This window comes from Sipha flava, unplaced genomic scaffold (assembly GCF_003268045.1).
Source record: "Sipha flava isolate LNK unplaced genomic scaffold, YSA_version1 249_pilon_pilon, whole genome shotgun sequence".
In the NCBI taxonomy this organism is placed as follows: Eukaryota; Metazoa; Arthropoda; class Insecta; order Hemiptera; family Aphididae; genus Sipha; species Sipha flava.
In genome coordinates, this window is record NW_020272898.1 from 163,896 (window position 1) to 185,719 (window position 21,824).

Genomic DNA, 21,824 nt, shown 5'->3' on the forward strand with positions numbered 1-21,824 from the left:
GAGTTGTTAAATACCAGGCAACAAATTATGTTTAGACTTTTATTGTTTATCAAAAATATCTTACAGTTAAAAATTGGTCAAATCTCTTGAATAAGTTACATAATACATTTGTTATTTATTATTCATTCTTTCTTATGAGTTTTAAATGATTGATTCATGATATACTTCAGATACATTTTTTTATGATGTATACTCACACTTACACATTAGTCAATTAAATTATTACATGTGTACTACACTACAAAATTAATATTTAAATAATTTTCACCGAATAATAAATTTTTTTTTGAATTAATATATTTTTTATTCAAATAATTTTAAAATTTTAATTATTGTTTCAGTTTATAAATTTTATTAATTGATCAATATCACGGTATTTAAATTTAGAATATTAATTATTTCATTTTTTTCTCTGCTATTTAAATAATTTAAATGTTAACATTTTAAAATGTTTTTCCTTTAAAATATTTAGGTACTCAAATTTTTATATTATCAAAGTTTTTGAACACTATTTTTAAAATGAGTTATGGTATAAGTATAATATACAGTGTGTACAGTCACTTAAATGGTTACACTATAGTGTATATTTTCTTCCAACAACCTCGGATTGAAATGGGGTTTTTTAGAGGAACTAAGGAATATAGAAATACACATTTTTTGATCATTTTCAAATTATTAATTATTTTATTATGTGAATATAATAAATAATAAATAATAAAATATAATAAAACACCATTTTCATTACCAGACTTTGATAAAAATATATTTTACTAAGCAATTATTAAGCAATAATTAATTTTTTTTCTACTTCAAAAATAGACTGAATTACAGCAATCTTAATAAAAAGAGTGGCCCGTCCAAAAACAGAGTAGCTATCCTCATCAGTGGCCCAAGGCAATATATATTTTCGCCCTACCTAATATAAATTAGACTCTTCGACCTTTGTCATTAAAACATTACTGTGATTAACACAACCATACTTAAATCATATTAAACATTTAATCTAATATTAATAAAAATATTAAAATAATTAAATAGATAAATAAAATTTATCACGTATTATGCGTCTCGAGGAAACTCTCTCTATCACCCCTGCGTAACTACACCACTGAATAAAAAAGATTTTTCCTACATTTTTCAATTTTCTGTATTTTATAATTTTAGTGGTATACTAGTATACGTTTATTTTACAAATACACGAATGAAATAATCATCCTAAAGAACTGCATATAGTTACTATACAAAGTTTTCAGTAGCGGATTTGTGGGGGGGGGGATGCTGGAGGTTTCCACCCCCACAAAAAAATATTTGAAAACGTCAAATTTTAAACATATCAGTAATATAATAAAGACCTGCAAGGGCCATAAATTTACGGCCCGCCCGGTCCAACATTTTTTTTCTAAAGCCCGGTCCAAAAAATGTTTGTGAAAAAAAAGCCCAAGCTCGGACCGAAAATCATCAAAAGCTCTTAAAAAGCCCGTTCTGGTGTCTAAAGATATTTTTTATAAGCCTGGTCCGAGTAGGCCCAAAATATTTTTTAATAAAAAAAGCCCTGTCCAGTCCAAAATATTTTGTAAAAAAAAGCCCAGGCTCGGCTCGAAAATTATCATAAGCTCTTAAAAAGCCCGGTCCGGTCCATTCCAAAACATTTTGTAAAAAAAGACCAGGCCCGGCCCGAAAATAATTCCAAGCTATTAAAAAAATTTGGTTCTGTTTGAGATGTATTTTAGCCCTAGAACATCATATTTAACTAATAACTATATAATACAAAAGTTTGCGAGTAATAATTGTTCATGTACAAAAATGTTATCCACCCCTTCCTAAACATTATCAAATGATGCCACTGGAGTTTGATAAAAACAAACTAAATCAAACAGAAAGTTCTTAAAATTTCTTATTTAAAACCATACACTCAATATGAAAAATAACCAGTAACCACACAAAGTACATCTAAAGATGATCAAAAATGTTTAAAAATTAAAATAGGAAGTCGGTAATACATTTAAATTGGAAATAATATATCGACTTTTGCTCTGAATGGATGAATAATAATTTTTAATACTTATTAAAACCTATATTTCTTATAAACCATAAATATTAGACTAAGTATATACATGTATATTTAATCAATGGTAGTAGGTAGTAAGTACTAGGTAAGAGTTAAATTCAATTTTTGGATTTAAAAACTTATGTAAACACTGAGCGCTGTGCAATAAAGTGTTAAATATATATTAAGTATACAAGTGTCAAGTAGATGCCTATACTTTAAAATGAATAGTATATATAATATAATATTATAATATTTCTAAAAATTATAATATAAGTAATCAAATTAAAATATAATATTTAAAAGCAGTAAGGTTACTTATTAATGACATGTTTATGAATTATATATAAATAACTTTATTATATCCATTACTCAGTACCCACGTTCCACGAATTACATAATATTCGGCTTTTTGAGGGCGGGGTTGGGTCAGCCCAGCCCTTACAGGTCTTTAATATATATATAAAAAATATTAATATCCCTAATAATTTAATTGTAATCGGATAATAATAATGAGTTATTATTAATAACAATCGACCGCACAGCACTCACACACACATGGTATATAAATAATTTCATGTGGGAAATTATCGGTCGATAAGAATATTAATATCTTAGTCCGTGACTGTCATGTCTTGTCAGTTGTCAGTATACACTATGCATTTACTTAAGTGTGAGCGAAATAAAGTAATATAAAATACGATTAATACGATCATACGCAATGGCGTACCTGTGAAACATTTTTTTTTTTGGGGGGTGGAGGTATAAATTAATTGCACAATTTTTTATGGTTATAATATAATCTGAAACTTTATTATAAATTATTACTAAATACTTAAAACCCATGTTGATCACTTGATATCAATGATATCCACATTATAAAATAGTGACTATATGTGACCATCACTCCTAATCCCAATTCGGTTGAATATTGATATTTTATATTACATTGATAAGTAATGTAAAAAACTTTTGACATCAAACACGATTATAATCAGTGAAAATTAAAGATATTTATAATTTACATTATTTAAGCTGAACAATTAATTTGCATTATGGCATCAAAAAACTTCTCGGGGGGGGAGGGGTCAAATTCCCCTGTTGTCCCCCACAGGTACGCCACTGATCATACGCTTAATTTAGTTACTAATTATTTTTATTATTATTATTATTTTGTATTTAAATAATAAGTTGATAAAGAACATTTTATACTTATTTATAAAATTATTTCACTATTAGGTATGACATTCCCACCCAAAATAAGTTTCTAAATACGCCATTGATTATTATATATAATGAATATTATAAGACTATAGTTGAATAACTGGCCTCAACCTAGAGATATTTTCCTTTTGTTTTTAATATTTTTTCATTATTAAATAAAATTTATTATTAATCTGTACAAAACTATTTTAGAATAGAGCCATTACTATTATAAGATAAAAAAAAAAATAGGTTGAAAAAGCGTACAATCGTCGAATATTTTAAGGATGTTTACTTTTATTTCTTTAAAAATAATTTTATTCACATATAATGGTATATTTATAATACAAATATTACTAGTAGGTATCTACAGATTTTTATTTTAATATTAGAAAAAGCTTCATTTATGTATAATGCAAACTTGGAAATTAGGTACTCATCATTCATACTTTTTTTTTTATATTAGTTATACAACAGGTAAAACTTTTAATTTAGTGCTATGATCTAAAATCAAAACTTCTTAATAAACCAAATTCAGTAAACATTCAAACGTTAATAAAAATATCAAGGATACGTACATATTATATAGGAATTTCATTATTAGTAGTATATTTAATTTAGTTTTATTAATTATAGTATACATTTTTTTTGTATTTTATAAGCATTGATGTTATGTTTTTTTTTAATTTATTTATTTCTAGACTTAACATGATCTTTGAAGCATAACTTATGTCAGCGGAATGAACGGATGGTTTATTTGATAATAACATTTCAGGTGATCTAATTTTGAGAACTAGAAATATTGATGAAGGAGGAAATGATATCAGAGCATAATGCCGAAATTAAATATATTAGTTTTTAAATATAAATACACATTGTATATACTCGTTATTCATATGATACTTTAATTTATTTTAAGGATCGTAACGTAATTAAATATGTTGGATGGTTTGCTGATTTTTTTATTCTTAGTAGATAAAGTCCACTTTAGTGCCTTAGTATCATAAATATGATTAAAGTTCTTTACTTATTTTTATCAATTTATGAATTTACGAGACTATGTTTGACTCATGACGTTGCTATGGATCAAATCGAAAACTACATAATTCAATATGTCTAAAAATTAACATGTATGAAGATAAGAAGCTACCTTCATACACGATAAATATAAGCAGTGCTCTAATTGGGGGGGGGGGGGGGGGGGGGGGACGGGGGCCCCCCTCCTATTTTTTTTTTTTTTTTGCGTATCCCAACTATATTTTTTCACCGGAACGGGGGATGCCACGTTCATCCTGATTGATGTCTAAAATAATTTTTATGTGAATTTAAATTTACGTCAATTGGAAAATTAATTTTACGACTTATAATATTAAAACTATTTTTATAATTAAAGATTATATGGTAGTTATGATAAGGGAGAACGTCGTTATTTCTGGATAAATATAAATAGTAATGTCTGTGAATTTGGTGTATTATATATTATACATTGTACGGTTTGCTATTAATATTGGCGATCGACGATATCGTCATTTCGGAAAAAAAATAAATGCCCTCACCACGACCTTAGATTAATATTCTAAGGCCGTGACCCGCTCCAAAGAGGAAAAATAGATAAAATCAAAAACCAAATATATGATTATATCATTCGATTCATAAGATTGCCTGATCGCCTACAATTACCTATGTTAATTATTATTTTATTTTTATTTTCTATTGTAACATATAGGATATTGGTATTGCTATCAAAATATATTATATTTTGAATTTAAATATTTGCTTAGCTGCAAAGTGGTATTCAAAATATATTTAAGGTTGGTGGAGGGGGGGGAAGATGAACGAAGCCCCCCACGGGTCTGTGTCAAATAATTGGGCACATGGAATGCAGTTTTCAAATCGTTGGACTGAGCTCCTCTACTTAATTTTTCCCAATTCGAGCACTGAATATAAGACATATTGAATTAGTGGCACCGAATGAAATAAAACTGCTATTTCAAATAATTAGATTTACTCACCCACACCATAGATTAAATATAATATAGTATATTTAATATACTTAATATATTAAATAATATATTTAATATACTTAATATATTAAATATAGTATATTTAATCTATACCCACACCCCTTACAATTTACTACCCATTTAAATATCAAAACATTTTTTTTTAAACATCTTTAATAATTAAATATGTTTTATAATGTTTAATTATAAAATATACTATTTTAAATATGAATTATTTGTTAAGTAATATATAAAAAAAAATAATTAAAACTTTTTAATGATCATTTTTATTTTTTTTTTTAACATTTAAATTTTCTAGGCAGTTCAATTGAACTACCTGGATTACGTGTTCGGCATTATTGTATTGAATAATGATTGTAATCTTATTTTCTCAATTTTTAACCATTTATAAACAAGTTTTAGAATCTGTTACCTTATACTATTCCAACAATGAATAGTTTCTCGATGACAGGCTAACTTCACGCAGATCCTCATCTAGACGAATTGATTTCATTGAGTGATAATATAAATTACAAACTTGACCCTTTTATTGAGTTACCCTTATGGGAAAATCGATCAGCACTCAAAATTGATGAGGTTACAAATTCTAAAAAGTTAGTTACAAATAGTTAATAATTGACTTTTATAAGTTACAAACTGTTTTGGAAGATTTCGATTGTTTGGGGGGCAAGCCCCATATTGAGAAATTTACAATTATTCGTAAAGGTTGATGTAACAAGTTAATAAATGTTGATTACAAATAGTTCTAAATTGAGTTTTTGAAAAATATTTAATAAAGTGGGGGGAGCTTACTTCACTAACATTAATACTTATATTTCGCCTTGCATATCGTAAAAGATACTCACTGATTAGTTATGGTTTGATAGTTTTAAACAAAATACCTTTTGTTAGTTGTGCTATTTTTATGATTCACAAAATTGAGTAAAAACAAAACAACAAGAAGTGCATTAAAAATTTGAAAAATAGTTATTTATTAATTATTAATTTATGTATACAAATGTAAACATTACTTATTCAATTTACAGCAAAACCTATAATACTAATTAATTTGAATTATTGAAGAAATATACTTAATATTATGTATAGGCGCGCAAAAAAGGAATTGTAAAAAATCGTATTTTTAAGGGACAGTTTAGGGTTGAATTTAAATACATTATCACTTTTTAGTTACCTTGAAAAAATTAAATTAAATTTAATATATTGATTTTAATAATTATGATTATTACTAATGTATATTATTACTACTATTGTATGATTTTTCCACTATAATTTCTTTGTTTACATAAAATTAGAGTAATTGAAGACCATGGAACAACAACCAGACATCTTCATTTTTTTTTAGCAAAATCGTTTTTTAGCATTTATTATTACAAACAATTTTTTATATCGATTGGTGCAACAGTCAGACAAATTCGATCATTAAATAAATAGATATTGTACAAATAGGGATTTCTGGTTTTTATTATGGTGTATCAATAAGACATCTTCGGTGATGTTTGATTGTTGTGCGGTAATATAATAAATATGTTTTATTTTTAATTTTGTTTTTTAATAAATTGTTTTTACTATTTTATACAAAGAAAGTTTTGATATATATATAATTTGTGAGTGAGGTTATATTTTTGTTTGAATTTCTAGTAGTTAAAAATTTGTGATTATTTTTAAGATGTAATTATTATTCAAGTAATTAAAACAAAAATTGTTAAATATTAATTATATCTTTTAATTATTTGTAGTAGCCACCATGGGGATTCCCCAGGAGGGGGGCAAGACGGGGTACTTGCCCCCCACTGGAATGTTTTTTCACAGCTATTGGTAAAATTCCCAATGAGAAATTAGCTTCTAAAAATTATTTTTAGAATAATTCAAATCAATTTTTATACCATATATTGAATCAATTTTATAATCTATAAAAGAGCGTTTTGAAAAAAAAAATTGATAATGCATTTTTACTACAAAATCTTCATCCCAACATTTTTAAAAAATTGGAGAAAAAAATATGTTTTGAGAGCATTGAAAAATTTTTCGATTTCTATAAAATTGATAATCCATAAGCTGAAGCAGAAAGTTGGTATAGTTTTTGGCAAAATAAGGAATGCCAAAATATTGATTTCATCGATTTGTTAAATTGTAACTGTACGTTTTTTCCAAGTATAGCTATTGCTTTGGAAATATTTTTGTCTCTTCCAGCTACAAGCTGTACAGCAGAACGTTTTTTAGTACATTAAGGCGTGTTAATACATGGTTACGATCAACGATGGGTGATGATAGACTGAGTGGAATACGCATGTTGAGTGTTCATAGAGAAAAAGTAAATTCAGATAAAGAAAAATTTATTGAAAATGCACTGAAACAATTTGGTAGAGAATATCCACAGAGATTGAAATTTATATTTAATGAAAAAGACTAATGTATTATAATAATATCTAATTGTAGTGTTTTAATTGTAATAATGACGAAATATAATAATATACTATAAATAAAATATATAAAAAAAATTTCATTTATTTTTTAAATTAATTCCTCCCCCTCCCCCCTAGAAAAATGTCAGGGGACGCCCATGGCAGCCCCTATTTCAGCTAGTGGCATCGAACAAAATGTTAAATTGGTCAATACTCACCTAATTTACAACTTACAACCTACCCCACCCAAGGACGTACTTTAAGGGGTTGGGGTATTTTATTTGTTTAACCATTTATGACAGCATTTAGGTATTTAAACGTCTTAAATAGTAATTATTAAATAGGCAGTATTATAATTTATAGTAAATTAGATTAATTAATTTATTACTCATATGTTAATCCTTCACGGTACCACTCACCACCTTAAAAACATAACCAGACTTGAACCCCGAGTTCGGCGTTACTAATTCCAACTATCCACATCGCCATACAATAAGTTGCTCTCATACTACTTTAAATTATATTTTTCAATAATAATACATTTTTTTAATAGATAAAAAAATATAATTTTATCAATTACTTTAACATTGTTATCAATATTTTTGTAATATTAATTAATATATTCTTATTATTATTAATATTTAATTATATATTCTTGCCAAATGTTTTTAAAATTTTCTGTATGATTACTTATCAAAAATATCTTGGGTTTTTTTTTCATCGTTTACTGGTATTCAAGTATTTTATAGAATTAAAACAATTTAATTTTTTTAAGTAAACTATAGATTATATATTTTTATTTTATTTCTTATTTAACATCACAAAGAAATATATATAAGCAAAGTTATTCATAGTATAAATGTGCAGCAAGTTTATTTTTCATAATATATATACTATATGATTATTCAATAAAATTATACTTATAAATATATTTATCGTTAAGTTAAATTGTTAACTTATTTTTTTAATTTGTTATTTACGTTATAACGATTGTATCATAATTAAGTATTCGTATGGAGTATTTAACATACATACTTGTCTATAAAATCAAAAATTGTTTTATATTATTAGAAATCCGAGACTTTTAGGGTGTCTAGTCAGTAGGGTGTTTTTTTAAGTATTAGATTAGTTGATAGGCTTAATAAATTTTGAGCTAATTATATTTTAAAATCTGATTTTTATTATTTTGTAGGACTAAACATTTCCCTTTCTTTTTTGGAATTTAAACTTTTGTCAACATTTTTTTTTTTTTAAATTGTATTTTCTTGTTTTAAAAATCTGAATATTTGTTCAATTTGTAGTCCTTATTTTTCTTAAGGAAGTTTAATATTAAATTACAATAAGTAATAGTATAATATTAATGTTATTTGTGAAGGTAATTGTAATTATAACAATAAAAAATAGTGATAAATTATAAATTATTTTATTTGAATGCCAAAAACGCTTAATTGTATGAATATTAATTCCTTGATGGATATAGTAGTTTCTTTAAAAAATAAGTAGACATTAAATTTGATAAAATTTGGTTTTAAAAATAATATTAAGGAAAAAATGAGGGACAAACATGGTGAAACTTATTATATTGTGTATATTCAAGTTAATGATTAAATTATAATATTTACATGATTTAATTATGATATCCCTAATTTTAATATTTTATATTGTGTTTTTGAAACAGTTTTATTATAAATATAGGATTGATATATGATGAATCTAATCACTAATTACCATCAATTTATTTTACTTGGCAGAACTAAAAATACTATGAATAATAACTTTTACATTTTTAATTAAGAATGAGGAGAGTTTTTAATTTTTCTTAACTATTCACAAATTTCGTATACGAAGGGGATATATTTTTAGGGGGTATATTTCTTTGAATTATAATTTTTATCTGTATTATAATCCTGGTAAAAATAAGTTTGGTTGGTAATAAAATTTAGAATTAAATAAATAAAATAAATAAATATATAAATAGATTTATAACTTGCAAATTTAACTTATAAATCTATTTACTTTTGATATGTTTGGTTTTAACTATATAGGTTAATTTTATTTATTTTACAGTATCTAAGAGAACGGTTTAAAATAGATGTACCACATCGTTTCAAAGGATACAACTTCATGTCACCAACATTTTGTGATCACTGTGGTTCATTATTGTATGGGTTATTCAAACAAGGTCTCAAATGTGAAGGTAAAACTTATTAAAATTGATATACAGTATACACCTTATAACGAATAAAAACGTTCTGAACCATATTATTGTTTTAATATAAAATTAATTTACTATAACTAGTGGCTAGCTCAATTTATGGGAAAGATGTTGTTGTAAGTACATCATATAAAATTTTCGTGGCAAATATCCAATTGAAAACCGAGTAAATTTATAGATTTTACACTTAATTATTATTTTATACTTTTAAAAAGTCAAAAGCATTTGTGGTCATTGTTTTGCAATGAATGAATTGATAAGGAAAGATTTTGCGCGATAGGGTTCATTGTTTTTTTTGAGTAAATAAACAATCAAGAGTCAGTTGTAATGTTGTTGATTATCACTAGAAATTTAATTGCGAAAATTGTTCGCCTTCTGATGTGCCAAGAATATGTTTTTATAATCAATCCGGACTAAGTCATTTTTAGCTTGACGTTTCGCCAAAATTAAATTTTTTCAAAAGCCATTCACTGTACCACATGCATTGTACGTCAATTTAAGATTATATATGACGATTTCAAGTAAAAAGTGCAATCAATTTTTAATCACCACCTTCTAACATTTATTGCAGCAGTTTTCCATTGCTAGCATGTTATTTATTGGAAGATACCCAATCTGTCAATTTACCGTAGCATAAATCTGAATTTTTTCCTCCCATAAGACATTTGGCATAAAGTAACATTCCTTATGACTAACTTTCAAAGTTCACATTGTTTAGGTTAACGCATAAATTGAAAGTATTTTGTGCATAATAAACATACCCTTAATATCTATTAAATAAATTTAACAAGTCTTTGTCACTATGTAAGGAATATGTACTTGATAGCTAATACAATTGTATTAACACTAAAAAAATAAAATACATAATTCAGATTTTTCGTTTAAAAATTAAAATTTCAATTAATAGATTTATAATAATTAAAAACTAAAAAAAAATAATAAATATTAGGCTGCGTTATCTTACATATTACCCGCACAAATGTAAACATAAATTGTTGTGTCAGCATTTTTCACAGTTGCCAAGTTTAATCTATCAAAAATGTCGTATGTATTAATAAGTATCTATTTTATTATGTTTGGTCTTCTTTTTAGATGATTTGATGTTTTCAGGTGGGCGCTTTGACAAAAAATTGTATACTGAAATCTTGCAATAATGCTTGGCAATAGTATTTTTTTCGCATATATAATACTAGCGGAGATTGACCTTGGTAGAGTTTAGAACGTGGGGGTTTAGGTTTGTTTCAGGCAATTTATATTCACAAATGGGTACTTTTAATGATCCCTTTTTATGCATAACGCGCACAAAACTCTTGAGTCCTCGAAAAAGCTTCATTTTTATTGTACGTACATTGACCTTGATTTAATCTAGGTGAGACTAACTATTTTTGTCCGGTGTAATGTTTTTCTTTTCTTTTTTTTTTTTGTGTTACCTATACAAAACCGTTGACGTCCGATGAGTGACGAGTTTAAATTTAAGTTTTTAAGTTAACGGAGACTGCATTTATCTATGTAATGGTATTTAAATTGTTGGAGGAAGACGTAAACCAATAACATCAACTGGCAGACTATACATATTTTGGGAAAAAATTCATAGAATAAATATTGTTCGGTCAACCAATGGACAGTGAGATTTGAAAAACATAAATTATTAAAAGAAGATCAGGAATAATTTTTTGGATATTTCAAAAATATATACATAATATAATACATATTATGTATGTAAGCATTTCGGGTCTTAATGTTTTAAATTTCTTTTGGCAGCTGTTCAATCCGTTTAATTCGCTTTCGGTGTTTGCCAAACGTGCCAAGACATCAGTTCAGCCGTACGTTCTGACGGGAAGCGCGTTTAGTCTTCAACGCGTATTAATATCGCATCAGTATCGTGTTCAAAATGTGCTTATTATTATTTTTGAAAATGTTCAAAGCCCGTAATTAGCTCGGTTAGTAAACTAATAAAACATAATTATATAATAAAATGCATTTTTGATTAGACCGTAGTGTGTGCTTAACATAAATTATTGCACGATGCCGTTTTTTTCTGACTACGGCTATTACCATGGGTCCGCTCCGTTCTCCTCTCAGTATTACAGTCAACTACTGCCTTACCCCGGGTCATCGAACAGTAGCCGACCAATCATAAGGGTACAGCCGAGAAATTACAATTCGATGGCGGTCGAACAGACACTGCGAGCCATACGCAGAGGGGGCCCCGGGGCGGTAGCTGCTCGACAGTATTCACGACCGGTGCACATAAACACTTCGGAAATCGATGTGACGTCACCGCGACGACCGCGGGCCCCTTGTCCCTCCACGATGGAAAACGCAATCGTTAACAACAACGCCGGGGGCAACATACACCGCGGTCGCACGGTGGTCCGGTTGCACACGATGACTAAGGGAAAGGAAAAGCCACATGTGGATGAACCGAAGGTAATGACGCTCGTTCTCCCTCCGACGGAGCTCCCTCAACTGGAATGCAGCATTTCCGCGGTGCCTGAGGAGGGATTGGCGAAAAAAGGTACCATAAAACGACACACGTCCGCGGGCATCAAAGTACCGGTGAACGATGACCGTCGGCCGTCCGTGACCGACGAAATACTGCGCGAGCAGGAAGCGCTGTTCGACACGATGATCATGGAGGAAATGGACGCAATGGAGCAAAAAGGACGGCGTCAAAGTTATCCAGTGGACACGAACAGCAACAAAAAGCAACAGAAGACTAAGGATACTAGAAAGAAGTCTGCTGCGGGTGCAATGATTTTCTTTGGTGAGCCGGAGAGTCCGTCGAAGAAAATCAATTGGAAATTGAACTACGATGTGATAATCGAGGAGAGCGGAACAGAACCGGTAAGTTTTACTTTCAAGTTGAATAAGATGAAAAAAGATAACGACAGCCATGGTATCGGCGACAGCAGCGATAACGGTAAGCTCGACGCTAATCATAACGTAGTGACCAAGATGCATGATGACAGCAACAAAAGCAAAAATAAAAAGCATGTGAAATCCATTAACAAAAATCAGATTCATAATAATAATAATAATTCAGATGATGTTAGCATGTCGGAGAATAAGACAAAAGTGGTGAAAAAGAAAATTATCATTAAGAAAAAAGTGATAAAAAAGAAGGAGAGCGAAACGCAGCAGCAGCAGCAGCAAGAAAAACAACCGGGACAGGGAAAAAAAACTTCACCTTCGCATCAGGAATCGAAAAAAAAAGGTTCAAAGACGGATGTGCCTGCGGCAGTAGCTACCGCGACTGTAATAACACCATTTGTGCGCGCTTCGTTCGGCAAGACGTTCATATCGCCGTCGCAAGTGAGCAGGACAAAGAGCAAGTTTGAAAAACCGAAACCCAAAGCTAAACCGGAAACGGCGCCACCATCGGAACCGCCGTCGCTCCCGGAAACGGTGTCATCTAAAAACAAGTCTCCTGATTTGTCGTCGGACGATGAATCGTCTAGTGACGAGGAAACGTTATCGTTGTGCAGCAGCAGCAGCAGCAGCAGCAGTAGCGGCAGCACGTACTACGATTCGGATGATTACGGTGACAACAAGAGAATAGCATGCAGTATTTCCTCGTTCGACTCTGGTTTGCCATCCTCGCCTGTACCCGCAACAGATCCTATAGGTAGAAAAATCATCACCGCTATCACAGAAACTAACAACACTTTAATATATATATATATGTATATGTATCGTATACGTGTGCTTTTGGTTTTCTTTAGCGAAGATTAGACGCTTTCTTAAATCATAAACACGCGGACCTGTTGCAGATATTGTGTAAAAAGAGCTAGCCACTGAGTAAAACGGGTTATTCCATTTTTTTTTACTTGTATATAAATAATATATCGAATATACATTTATTTATTCGTTGTATATCTAGAAAATGTGGAAACCTTAAATTTGTAATAATAGATATTGCGCGTATGATATCACGCATGGATTATGTATAAGCTTTCATAAGAGGAGGGTTTGGTGAATCAGTGCTAACCAGCGTTTGAACTGCTAACAGGAGAAAAAAAAATAGAAGGGATTCTTAGGAAAAGTGCGCAACCATACAAAATATACTTACTATTACTAGTAATAAATAAACGAATTAAACGTTAATGAATTTACTTGAATTTTTGTATATTTGCTTGGATAAATTTTTAATAAATTACCTTTATTAATTATATATTATAAATTTTTTGTTGTTGTTATTCAACTTTTCAGTTGATTAACAACAAAAAAAAAAAAAGTATATGAATAACATTCTTATTTAAATAATAACTTCACGTTTTGTTAATTTTTTTTTAGTTTTATGGCAGGTACTGTAGTTGTTTAATGTTAGTTCCAATATTTATTTTCAAAAAAATATTAAGTTAAAAGTGTGGATGCTATTGAAATTTAAAGTGATTTTGAATTCCACTAGTTATGTGCTACACAGATTATAAATCTAGGGTTTCCATAAAAATTCTAGGGACACTGTATGTAACATATTTCAAAGGTAGTTAATACGTGGTTAAAATACCATATAGAATATATGTTAGGACATGTGTTTTGTTCATAAATGCATTAGTCGGTAATTATAGTGGGGGTTATTTGTGTATGTGTACGCATTAGATTGTGACGTCAATTGCCATAGGAAATGCGAGAAGCTGATGCCAAACTTATGTGGCGTCAATCAAAAACTGGTAGTTGAAGCACTAGCTACCCTCAAACAAGGTAACCCTTGCTACCATGTGAGAGAATAGAATATAGGTTTCAGTATTATTTCTTGTTCGTCCTATCGTCGACTCACAGAGCACTTTCCACTCACTATTAATACATTATACAATTCAATACTAAAACTACTCACTGCTATATAATAACGTTTCTATTTGATGTAACACTATAATTTCACGATTACATAGAAATTACGTTTTGAAACGTTAAGAAACGTTTTGATAAATTTACTACGTAATTTAAAATAAATACTAATGATTTTGTTTGTTTTTAATAACATGAGTGTTTGGATTTTTTTTTCATATTCACGATTTAATACGATTGCCTATCGAGCGTGATTATTATTTTAACTAAAAGTTCAAACGAAAACAATTGCGTTCGACTGAAACGCAAACGATGGACAAACCAGCCCCTATATTTTAGTGAACCCCGACACAAAGTGTGTAGTCCAAAATTGGAAGTGTGAACTACGGATTCGAGAAGTGTGTACCTACCTACTAAAAACAAATAATTAACGCTACTATGAAGGTATTTTTCAGGAAGCTAGTTTGAGCAAGACAGCTGATGAGGACTTAAATATATCTATTCAATTTTAAATTATACACCTCACATTAAAATAAATAATTTATAAATAGTTTTCAGATCCATAACATACATAAGTAACCTAATTATAATGTGCAATTTGATTAATAAAAAAGAACTACTAAAAATTATTACTGACATTGTACTAAAAATTATAATCATATGGAAGGGGGTAGAAAGAGGCTCTGTATTATACCATTGTACGTTAAAAAATGTGTAGTACGAATTTTTATAAAAAAATAGGGACTGGGACAAACGTATACATGTATGTAGTATAGCGTTTGTTGTCTTACTAATATTAATGCAGTACTCGTATTATCTTTAAAAATTATTTATTTATACACGATATTGTGCATTGGACCGTGTTGGAAGAAGGATATAGTAATAAATTATTCCGAAATCAGCGCCGACGTCGCATCGCGTCGTGTCGGGCGTTGATATTTGTTGTTGGCATTTGTCCCCCTACACGCTCGATTGTGTGTGTGTGTTATAAATAAAAAAAAATGTGCACCTTCGTGTTTTTCCTCTAGTTTCCGTGTTCTTATAAAGTTGCAACTTTCACCAAAAATAACACACTTATTTTAAAAATATTTATCTAATATTGGCCATATCAGCTGTACCTGTCGTATGTAAAGTGACGTAGCCAAAAACTTTTGTCTTCGTTCTAATGGATTTTTGAAAAAATAAATGAAAATATTTATCGTTATTAAAGTATATGCTACCATCGCGTTCGAGATAAAATATATAACTATGTGTGGTAGTGGCACTATTATTATAATGATTCATTATTAATGAAGGTACTAAAATAATTTTCAGAATTTAAAGGGCGTATTATTTAAAATAACATTCCATTAGTATACTCTTAAAAGTTTTTTTACACTTTGTATTTATTATTATAAAATATACCTACGTTTGGTAAATGTATTTAACAAGTACCTACCTTAAAATTGTATTTTTCTATATTTTATTAAAGACATATACATAAAAATATAAACAAATGGGTGATTTACTAATTCTTGAATGCAATATATTTACTTTTGTAGATGGTTTAAATTGGTATAAATAAAAACATTTATTAAATAATATAATTTATTAAATGTTTTTATTTAAATTTATATCAAATCAGTTTTAAATTGTATTATTCAAATTTTAGTTTTTAAAAAAATAATAATTATAATAAGAGTTGAGAAATAATAGAATATTGCGATCTATGAGGATAAGCTTTACGAGAATATTGTAGAAGTAAAATAATTTCTGTAATATAATACTATAATTTAGAACGTATTCTATAAATAATACTATACTAAATCTAAACTTTGAAGATATATGTCATTTATTTTAGTTTAACGTTTTCAATTAGCAGTTTTGCTAACCTTAGCCATTTATTAAGTTTTTCTAGAACAGTTTGTATGCAATGCATATTTTTCTATAAATATCGTAGAACAACACAACAAATGAATCAAAACACGCATTAAAAATGATATAAAATAGTGCAACATTTGAGAAGTTCGACAATTTTCATTTTCAATACTGTCCGATAGTTAATTCGATAATTATTCGATAATAGCATACTATCATTTGAATGAAATAAAGACTACGTCAACTGTTCAGTATAGTCTATATAATATATCTTTTATTTTAGACATTTTGAAATGAGTAACAATACTAATAATGTTAATACTAATCGGAATTAAAAAACCTCGCGTGTGAATCGCATCAGCTAATGTCGCATTATTGTTGTTATTGTGGCACGTGTGAATCTAGATTCGTCATCGTCATCGTCAGATACAGCGGCTAATTCATACCAGATCGGTAATAATACAGATGGAGCCGAACGACCACTTCGCTCTTACAGTTATCGACATCATTCAAGACCTAAACGAGTGGTACCACCCGCCACTAGTATACCACGATTCCGGAAGTACGCAGTGGAGGATTTTAATTTCTTAAAAGTGCTCGGGAAAGGCAGTTTTGGAAAGGTATGAGTAGGTGACGTAACACGTGTATTTGTTTTGCGCGTATTTTCTTAAGACATCTCAATAGTCAATGGGAGTTTTGTATACATTGAATAATAAGAATAATAATAAGATTATTTATAGATAAAGTGATATTCGTGATAGATAGTATGCGATCCCCTCCCCTCACAAGGACAGCACTGTGTTCAACTACTTAGTTTTCATCAATTTAAATTAATATATTTAAGATTTATAAATTTACTGGTTTACATTTTTAAGCTTAGGTACAGTGGCGTCATTTCAGTTTTTTCTAGAGTATGGTTGTCGGCATGCACTTATTAAATTAACGATTCAGTGCCTCATTTTACCAAATTTCCGATTAAAGTGTGGTAGGAAGAAGTGAAATCAGTCCAAAAATATAACAATTTATACTTTTTATATGTCAAAATAGTACACCTTTAATTTTTCTGATTTACAATACGTCAATGGCTTTATAAAAGACGTATTTATATTTTGATGATGTATCGATTTTGGAATACCTAATTCTAGATGGGAAAATTCATGAGTTGTTCCCCAAAATGACACAATTTCTCAGGTAATAGGCAAAATTATATACGGAGTATTGTATATAATTGTAATAGCACGCCGTTTTTAAAACAGGTAGTAATATTACGAGTATAACTCATCGTATAATGATAAATATTAAATCATCTATAGTTTAAAAGATATTGGGAATACAATATTATAAATCAAGATAAAAATTTATTCATATAAAATTATGACTTGCTTTATTTCCTATCCAAAACCAGCTGCATGGCATATTAATTTGTTACTTAAAAAAAAAGAGTTCGAAAAAGGGCGGAGGGGAAAACAAAACAATGCACATTCAATTTTTGGTACTCGTGTAGTATGCTACTTACCGTAAAATATTACCTATATTTTATATCAAAAAAACTTTACGAGTAAAATTTATCGATTTTATTAATTAAAATGTATCAAACTAAAACTTGTTTGTTTGGATTTTTTATGAAAGAAACAAATTGTTGACTACTCTTCAAATATTTTCTACTTGTATTACATTTACGCTTGCCTTGAAATAATAAAGTAGGCATACTACACAATCACATAATTTTTATCTAAATAAAACCCATCACTGTAGCATTTAACACTCGTATATGATTCACAGGGACGAACATAAGATAAAATGTTGAAGAGGGGGTTGAAAAAATGTAAAGTATTGATAAATAACATACTTTATTACTTATATTATATTTACATATATATTTATAAATTTTATTTGCAAGTCTCACGGGAAACTTTAAAATAACTTTTATATTTATAGGTCAAGTCATTTTTTGATAAAATTTTTCAGATATGTTAGTTAAGGTTTGAACTCCTAAACCCCATACCACTGCGTTCACACCTTATGATGCATAATTTAGCTTCGGAGTGATATAATTTTTATTGAAATCTCTCTAAAAAGTTTTATAACATTATACTAATACCATGTGCATTTAAATATATTTTTCAGGTACTATTGGCCGAACTCAAAGGAACAGAGTACTACTATGCGGTTAAATGTCTGAAAAAAGACGTAGTACTCGAGGATGACGATGTCGAATGCACGCTCATTGAACGCAAAGTTCTTGCTTTGGGGACGAACCATCCATATTTGTGTCATTTGTTTTGCACGTTTCAGACAGAGGTAAATGTAGTAGAAGTTATTACGAAAATAGGTATTATAATAACTAGAACATACTCGAGCTCGAAAGGAGGAACAAGGGTATGCATAAAAATACGGTAACGTGGAGAAATAAGTGTGTGTATGTAGTGTATAGTGTGTATATTAATGATATACCTACCTATATGTTTTAATGAACTTTATATACGGGAAGTGTAAAACGTAGAAAATAATACTCTTGAAAAAGGAAAATATCATTGAAATATAAATCAAACAAAGTAGTCCTTAAATATGAACAGTGTGTAAAATATATCGCACAAATAGGCTCTCTGATCTGCTTAGGTCTTTTCATCGCTAATTTAAATTATTTTGAATAGTATATGATACGCGATACAGGTAGTACCTAATAAAATAGACGCCAGATAACGGCGGTGCATTATAAAAATAAAACTATGATATATTGTTTTTATTACGTTAAAGTTACACGTTTGGTAAAGTTTGTTTACTTAATATAATTTACTGCTGTATTCCGTAAGTTACTGTTTATTTTTAACTGTTTCTCTTTCCGCGTTCCAAATCAAACAGCATGATATAGTTAACGCTGTGCTGTATAATATTATGCATTATATTATATTATTGACGCGATGCACTATGGTTGGTGATCATATAATTATAAAAAGTTGTAAAAAGTAATATTTTTATTAGTATAATTACGTTCTAGTGGATACTAAGTTGACTTATGTTGCGTCGGATAATGCCATGCTGCAGTGATGCTCGAGTTCCAAAATTCAGAGATCATACCTATTTGTGATTAATATCTAAACGTATCTATTTGTGGTAGTGTTGCAAAATTGTTTTTACTTCACTAGTTTTTAATAAGAATTCGAAAAAACTGTTGCTTTACTCAAATTTAGACACAGTTTCATTAAGAACCTCAGATTGCTTAACTATGGCAATTATTCAGAAAAATTTACTAACATATTCTACTTACATATTTTTTTTTTTTTTTTTTTAAGCGGGACAAAAGAGATAGATCTTATATTTTCATTAAAAAAATATATAAGACAAAATTTAATTTTAACAGTTACGGTTTAAAGAGCTGATCGACAATTATTGTTAAATAGCAATGTTTTTTGAAAAAGAAAATTTGAAATTAACTAACTCTACTCGTTACTTTTTAGAGATATTGTTAAATGATAACTATGAAATTACGTGCTTTCAATTTTCTAAACAAAAGATGATGCTAAAAGAATGAGAATTATATTTTTCCCCCAGTAAAGAAACAGAAATTCCTTAATTTTATTCTACCAATCCGAGCTCTTGGAATAATTGCACAAAACGAGTGAATTAATTGTCATGACAATTAAGAATAGCTTCTATAATATATTATATTTTTTTAGTACTAATTGATCTAGAATCCAACGTCTGTGCCACCCACTTCTCTGCAAAATACATGGGTTTACAAATTATTATTTTGTAAGCTATTAAATAAATTTGTTTTAATCTAAAAAAATAAAAACTTGCAAATGATACCGCGAGTAAATTACAAATATTTATAATTGCAGTGGACATTTTTTATTATTTCAAAATATATTTATATTTTATAAACGAGTAACCTGACGTTCCATTAACTTTATATCTCATAAAACTGTTAACACAAATACTAGTTGTTATAATAAAACTCATATGATGAAATATTATTTTTAATTTTCATTAAGATAAATATCAACTATTAAAAAAAAATACAAAAAAATAAATAAATAACCCAATTCTTTTAAATTATATTTAAAACAAAATAAGAAAAATAATGCTTTCTTAACTCTTTAATAGATAAACTGTGAAACGCCAAGCATAATAATGTAATAATGATTCAAACTCGTAAAGTTACAAAATCGATTAATAATCCAACCAACAATCGAAATTAAAAACAATCAATACTAAATTTTTTTGAACAATTATAAATATTTTTCGACTCAATCTAACTACATAGTTAAATTACAATAATATTGTGGGCCGTATATACTACAATAAATATAGTAGGATAATTTTTCATTCTAATTTTACAGCCACGTTTTCGTATTTATTGTAATAGTTGTTATGTACGTCCAAAACGTAAAAAAAAACGAAATCTGCAATCTCATAAATGAGTATTTTGAGTTGATCACTATAGCCATGGATATGACGAATGACAATTAAGTGCATTATTAATTAAAGAGACAAAATGTAGAGTTCAGAGATTTTCTGATTATTTACTAGTTTTTAAAGGAACGGAGGTAAATTGTTGATACCGAAAAAGTGGGATTTCAATCGAGAAATAATTTTTAATTTTCGTTTACAATGACGTGGGTTCTTTTCGTTACAGTAATATTGTACTGTGTTAATACACTATTGTTTTTTTCCCACCCAGAATGGTTACACTTTAAAATAATAAATAATTTTTATATTAATGTATATTTTCATGTGTACTATACTGTACATTAAAAATTATAATTGAAAACCTTAGTCAATAAAAAAAAAATACATCATATTCATAATAAAAACTTTATGTTTGTTACAGTCACATTTGTTCTTTGTCATGGAATATTTGAACGGTGGTGACTTAATGTTTCACATCCAACAGTCTGGACGATTTGATGAAGGTCGTTCTCGGTTTTATGCATCCGAAATAGTGTCCGGCCTCAAGTTCCTTCACAAAAAAGGGATTGTGTATAGGTGAGCGAGTCTATACAAAGAATACTGCGCGAAATTGTTTTTACTTGTTTTATTTATATTTCTTCTAATTCCGTTAATGTTGTATGATCAGGGATTTGAAGCTGGATAACATACTATTGGACTTCAACGGGCACGTGAGAATCGCCGATTTCGGGATGTGCAAACTTCAAATATATTTGGATAAAACAGCGGACACATTTTGCGGCACGCCCGATTACATGGCGCCTGAGGTAAACGATTTGAAATGAGATATAAAATAGTCCGTGCGAAATAAACAACTGTGTTCAATCCGAGTGGTA

The 21,824-nt window shown here is 28.7% G+C and overlaps 1 protein-coding gene across 3 annotated transcripts in view; it reads left to right on the forward strand.

Annotated features, from left to right (window-relative positions):
• Positions 1-21,824, forward strand: part of LOC112684422 (putative protein kinase C delta type homolog) — a 28,646-nt gene that overhangs the window by 6,072 nt on the left and 750 nt on the right. Inside the window, exons 6-11 of one of the 3 annotated variants that reach the window (XM_025555959.1) lie at positions 9,744-9,873; positions 14,494-14,595; positions 16,942-17,156; positions 18,664-18,837; positions 21,371-21,525; positions 21,617-21,755. In XM_025555959.1, coding sequence (XP_025411744.1) covers positions 9,744-9,873; positions 14,494-14,595; positions 16,942-17,156; positions 18,664-18,837; positions 21,371-21,525; positions 21,617-21,755 — 915 coding nt within the window. Of the gene's footprint in view, positions 1-9,743; positions 9,874-11,677; positions 13,520-14,493; positions 14,596-16,941; positions 17,157-18,663; positions 18,838-21,370; positions 21,526-21,616; positions 21,756-21,824 lie in introns of those variants that run through there. The other 2 variants (XM_025555960.1, XM_025555958.1) reach the window with 2 other exon arrangements.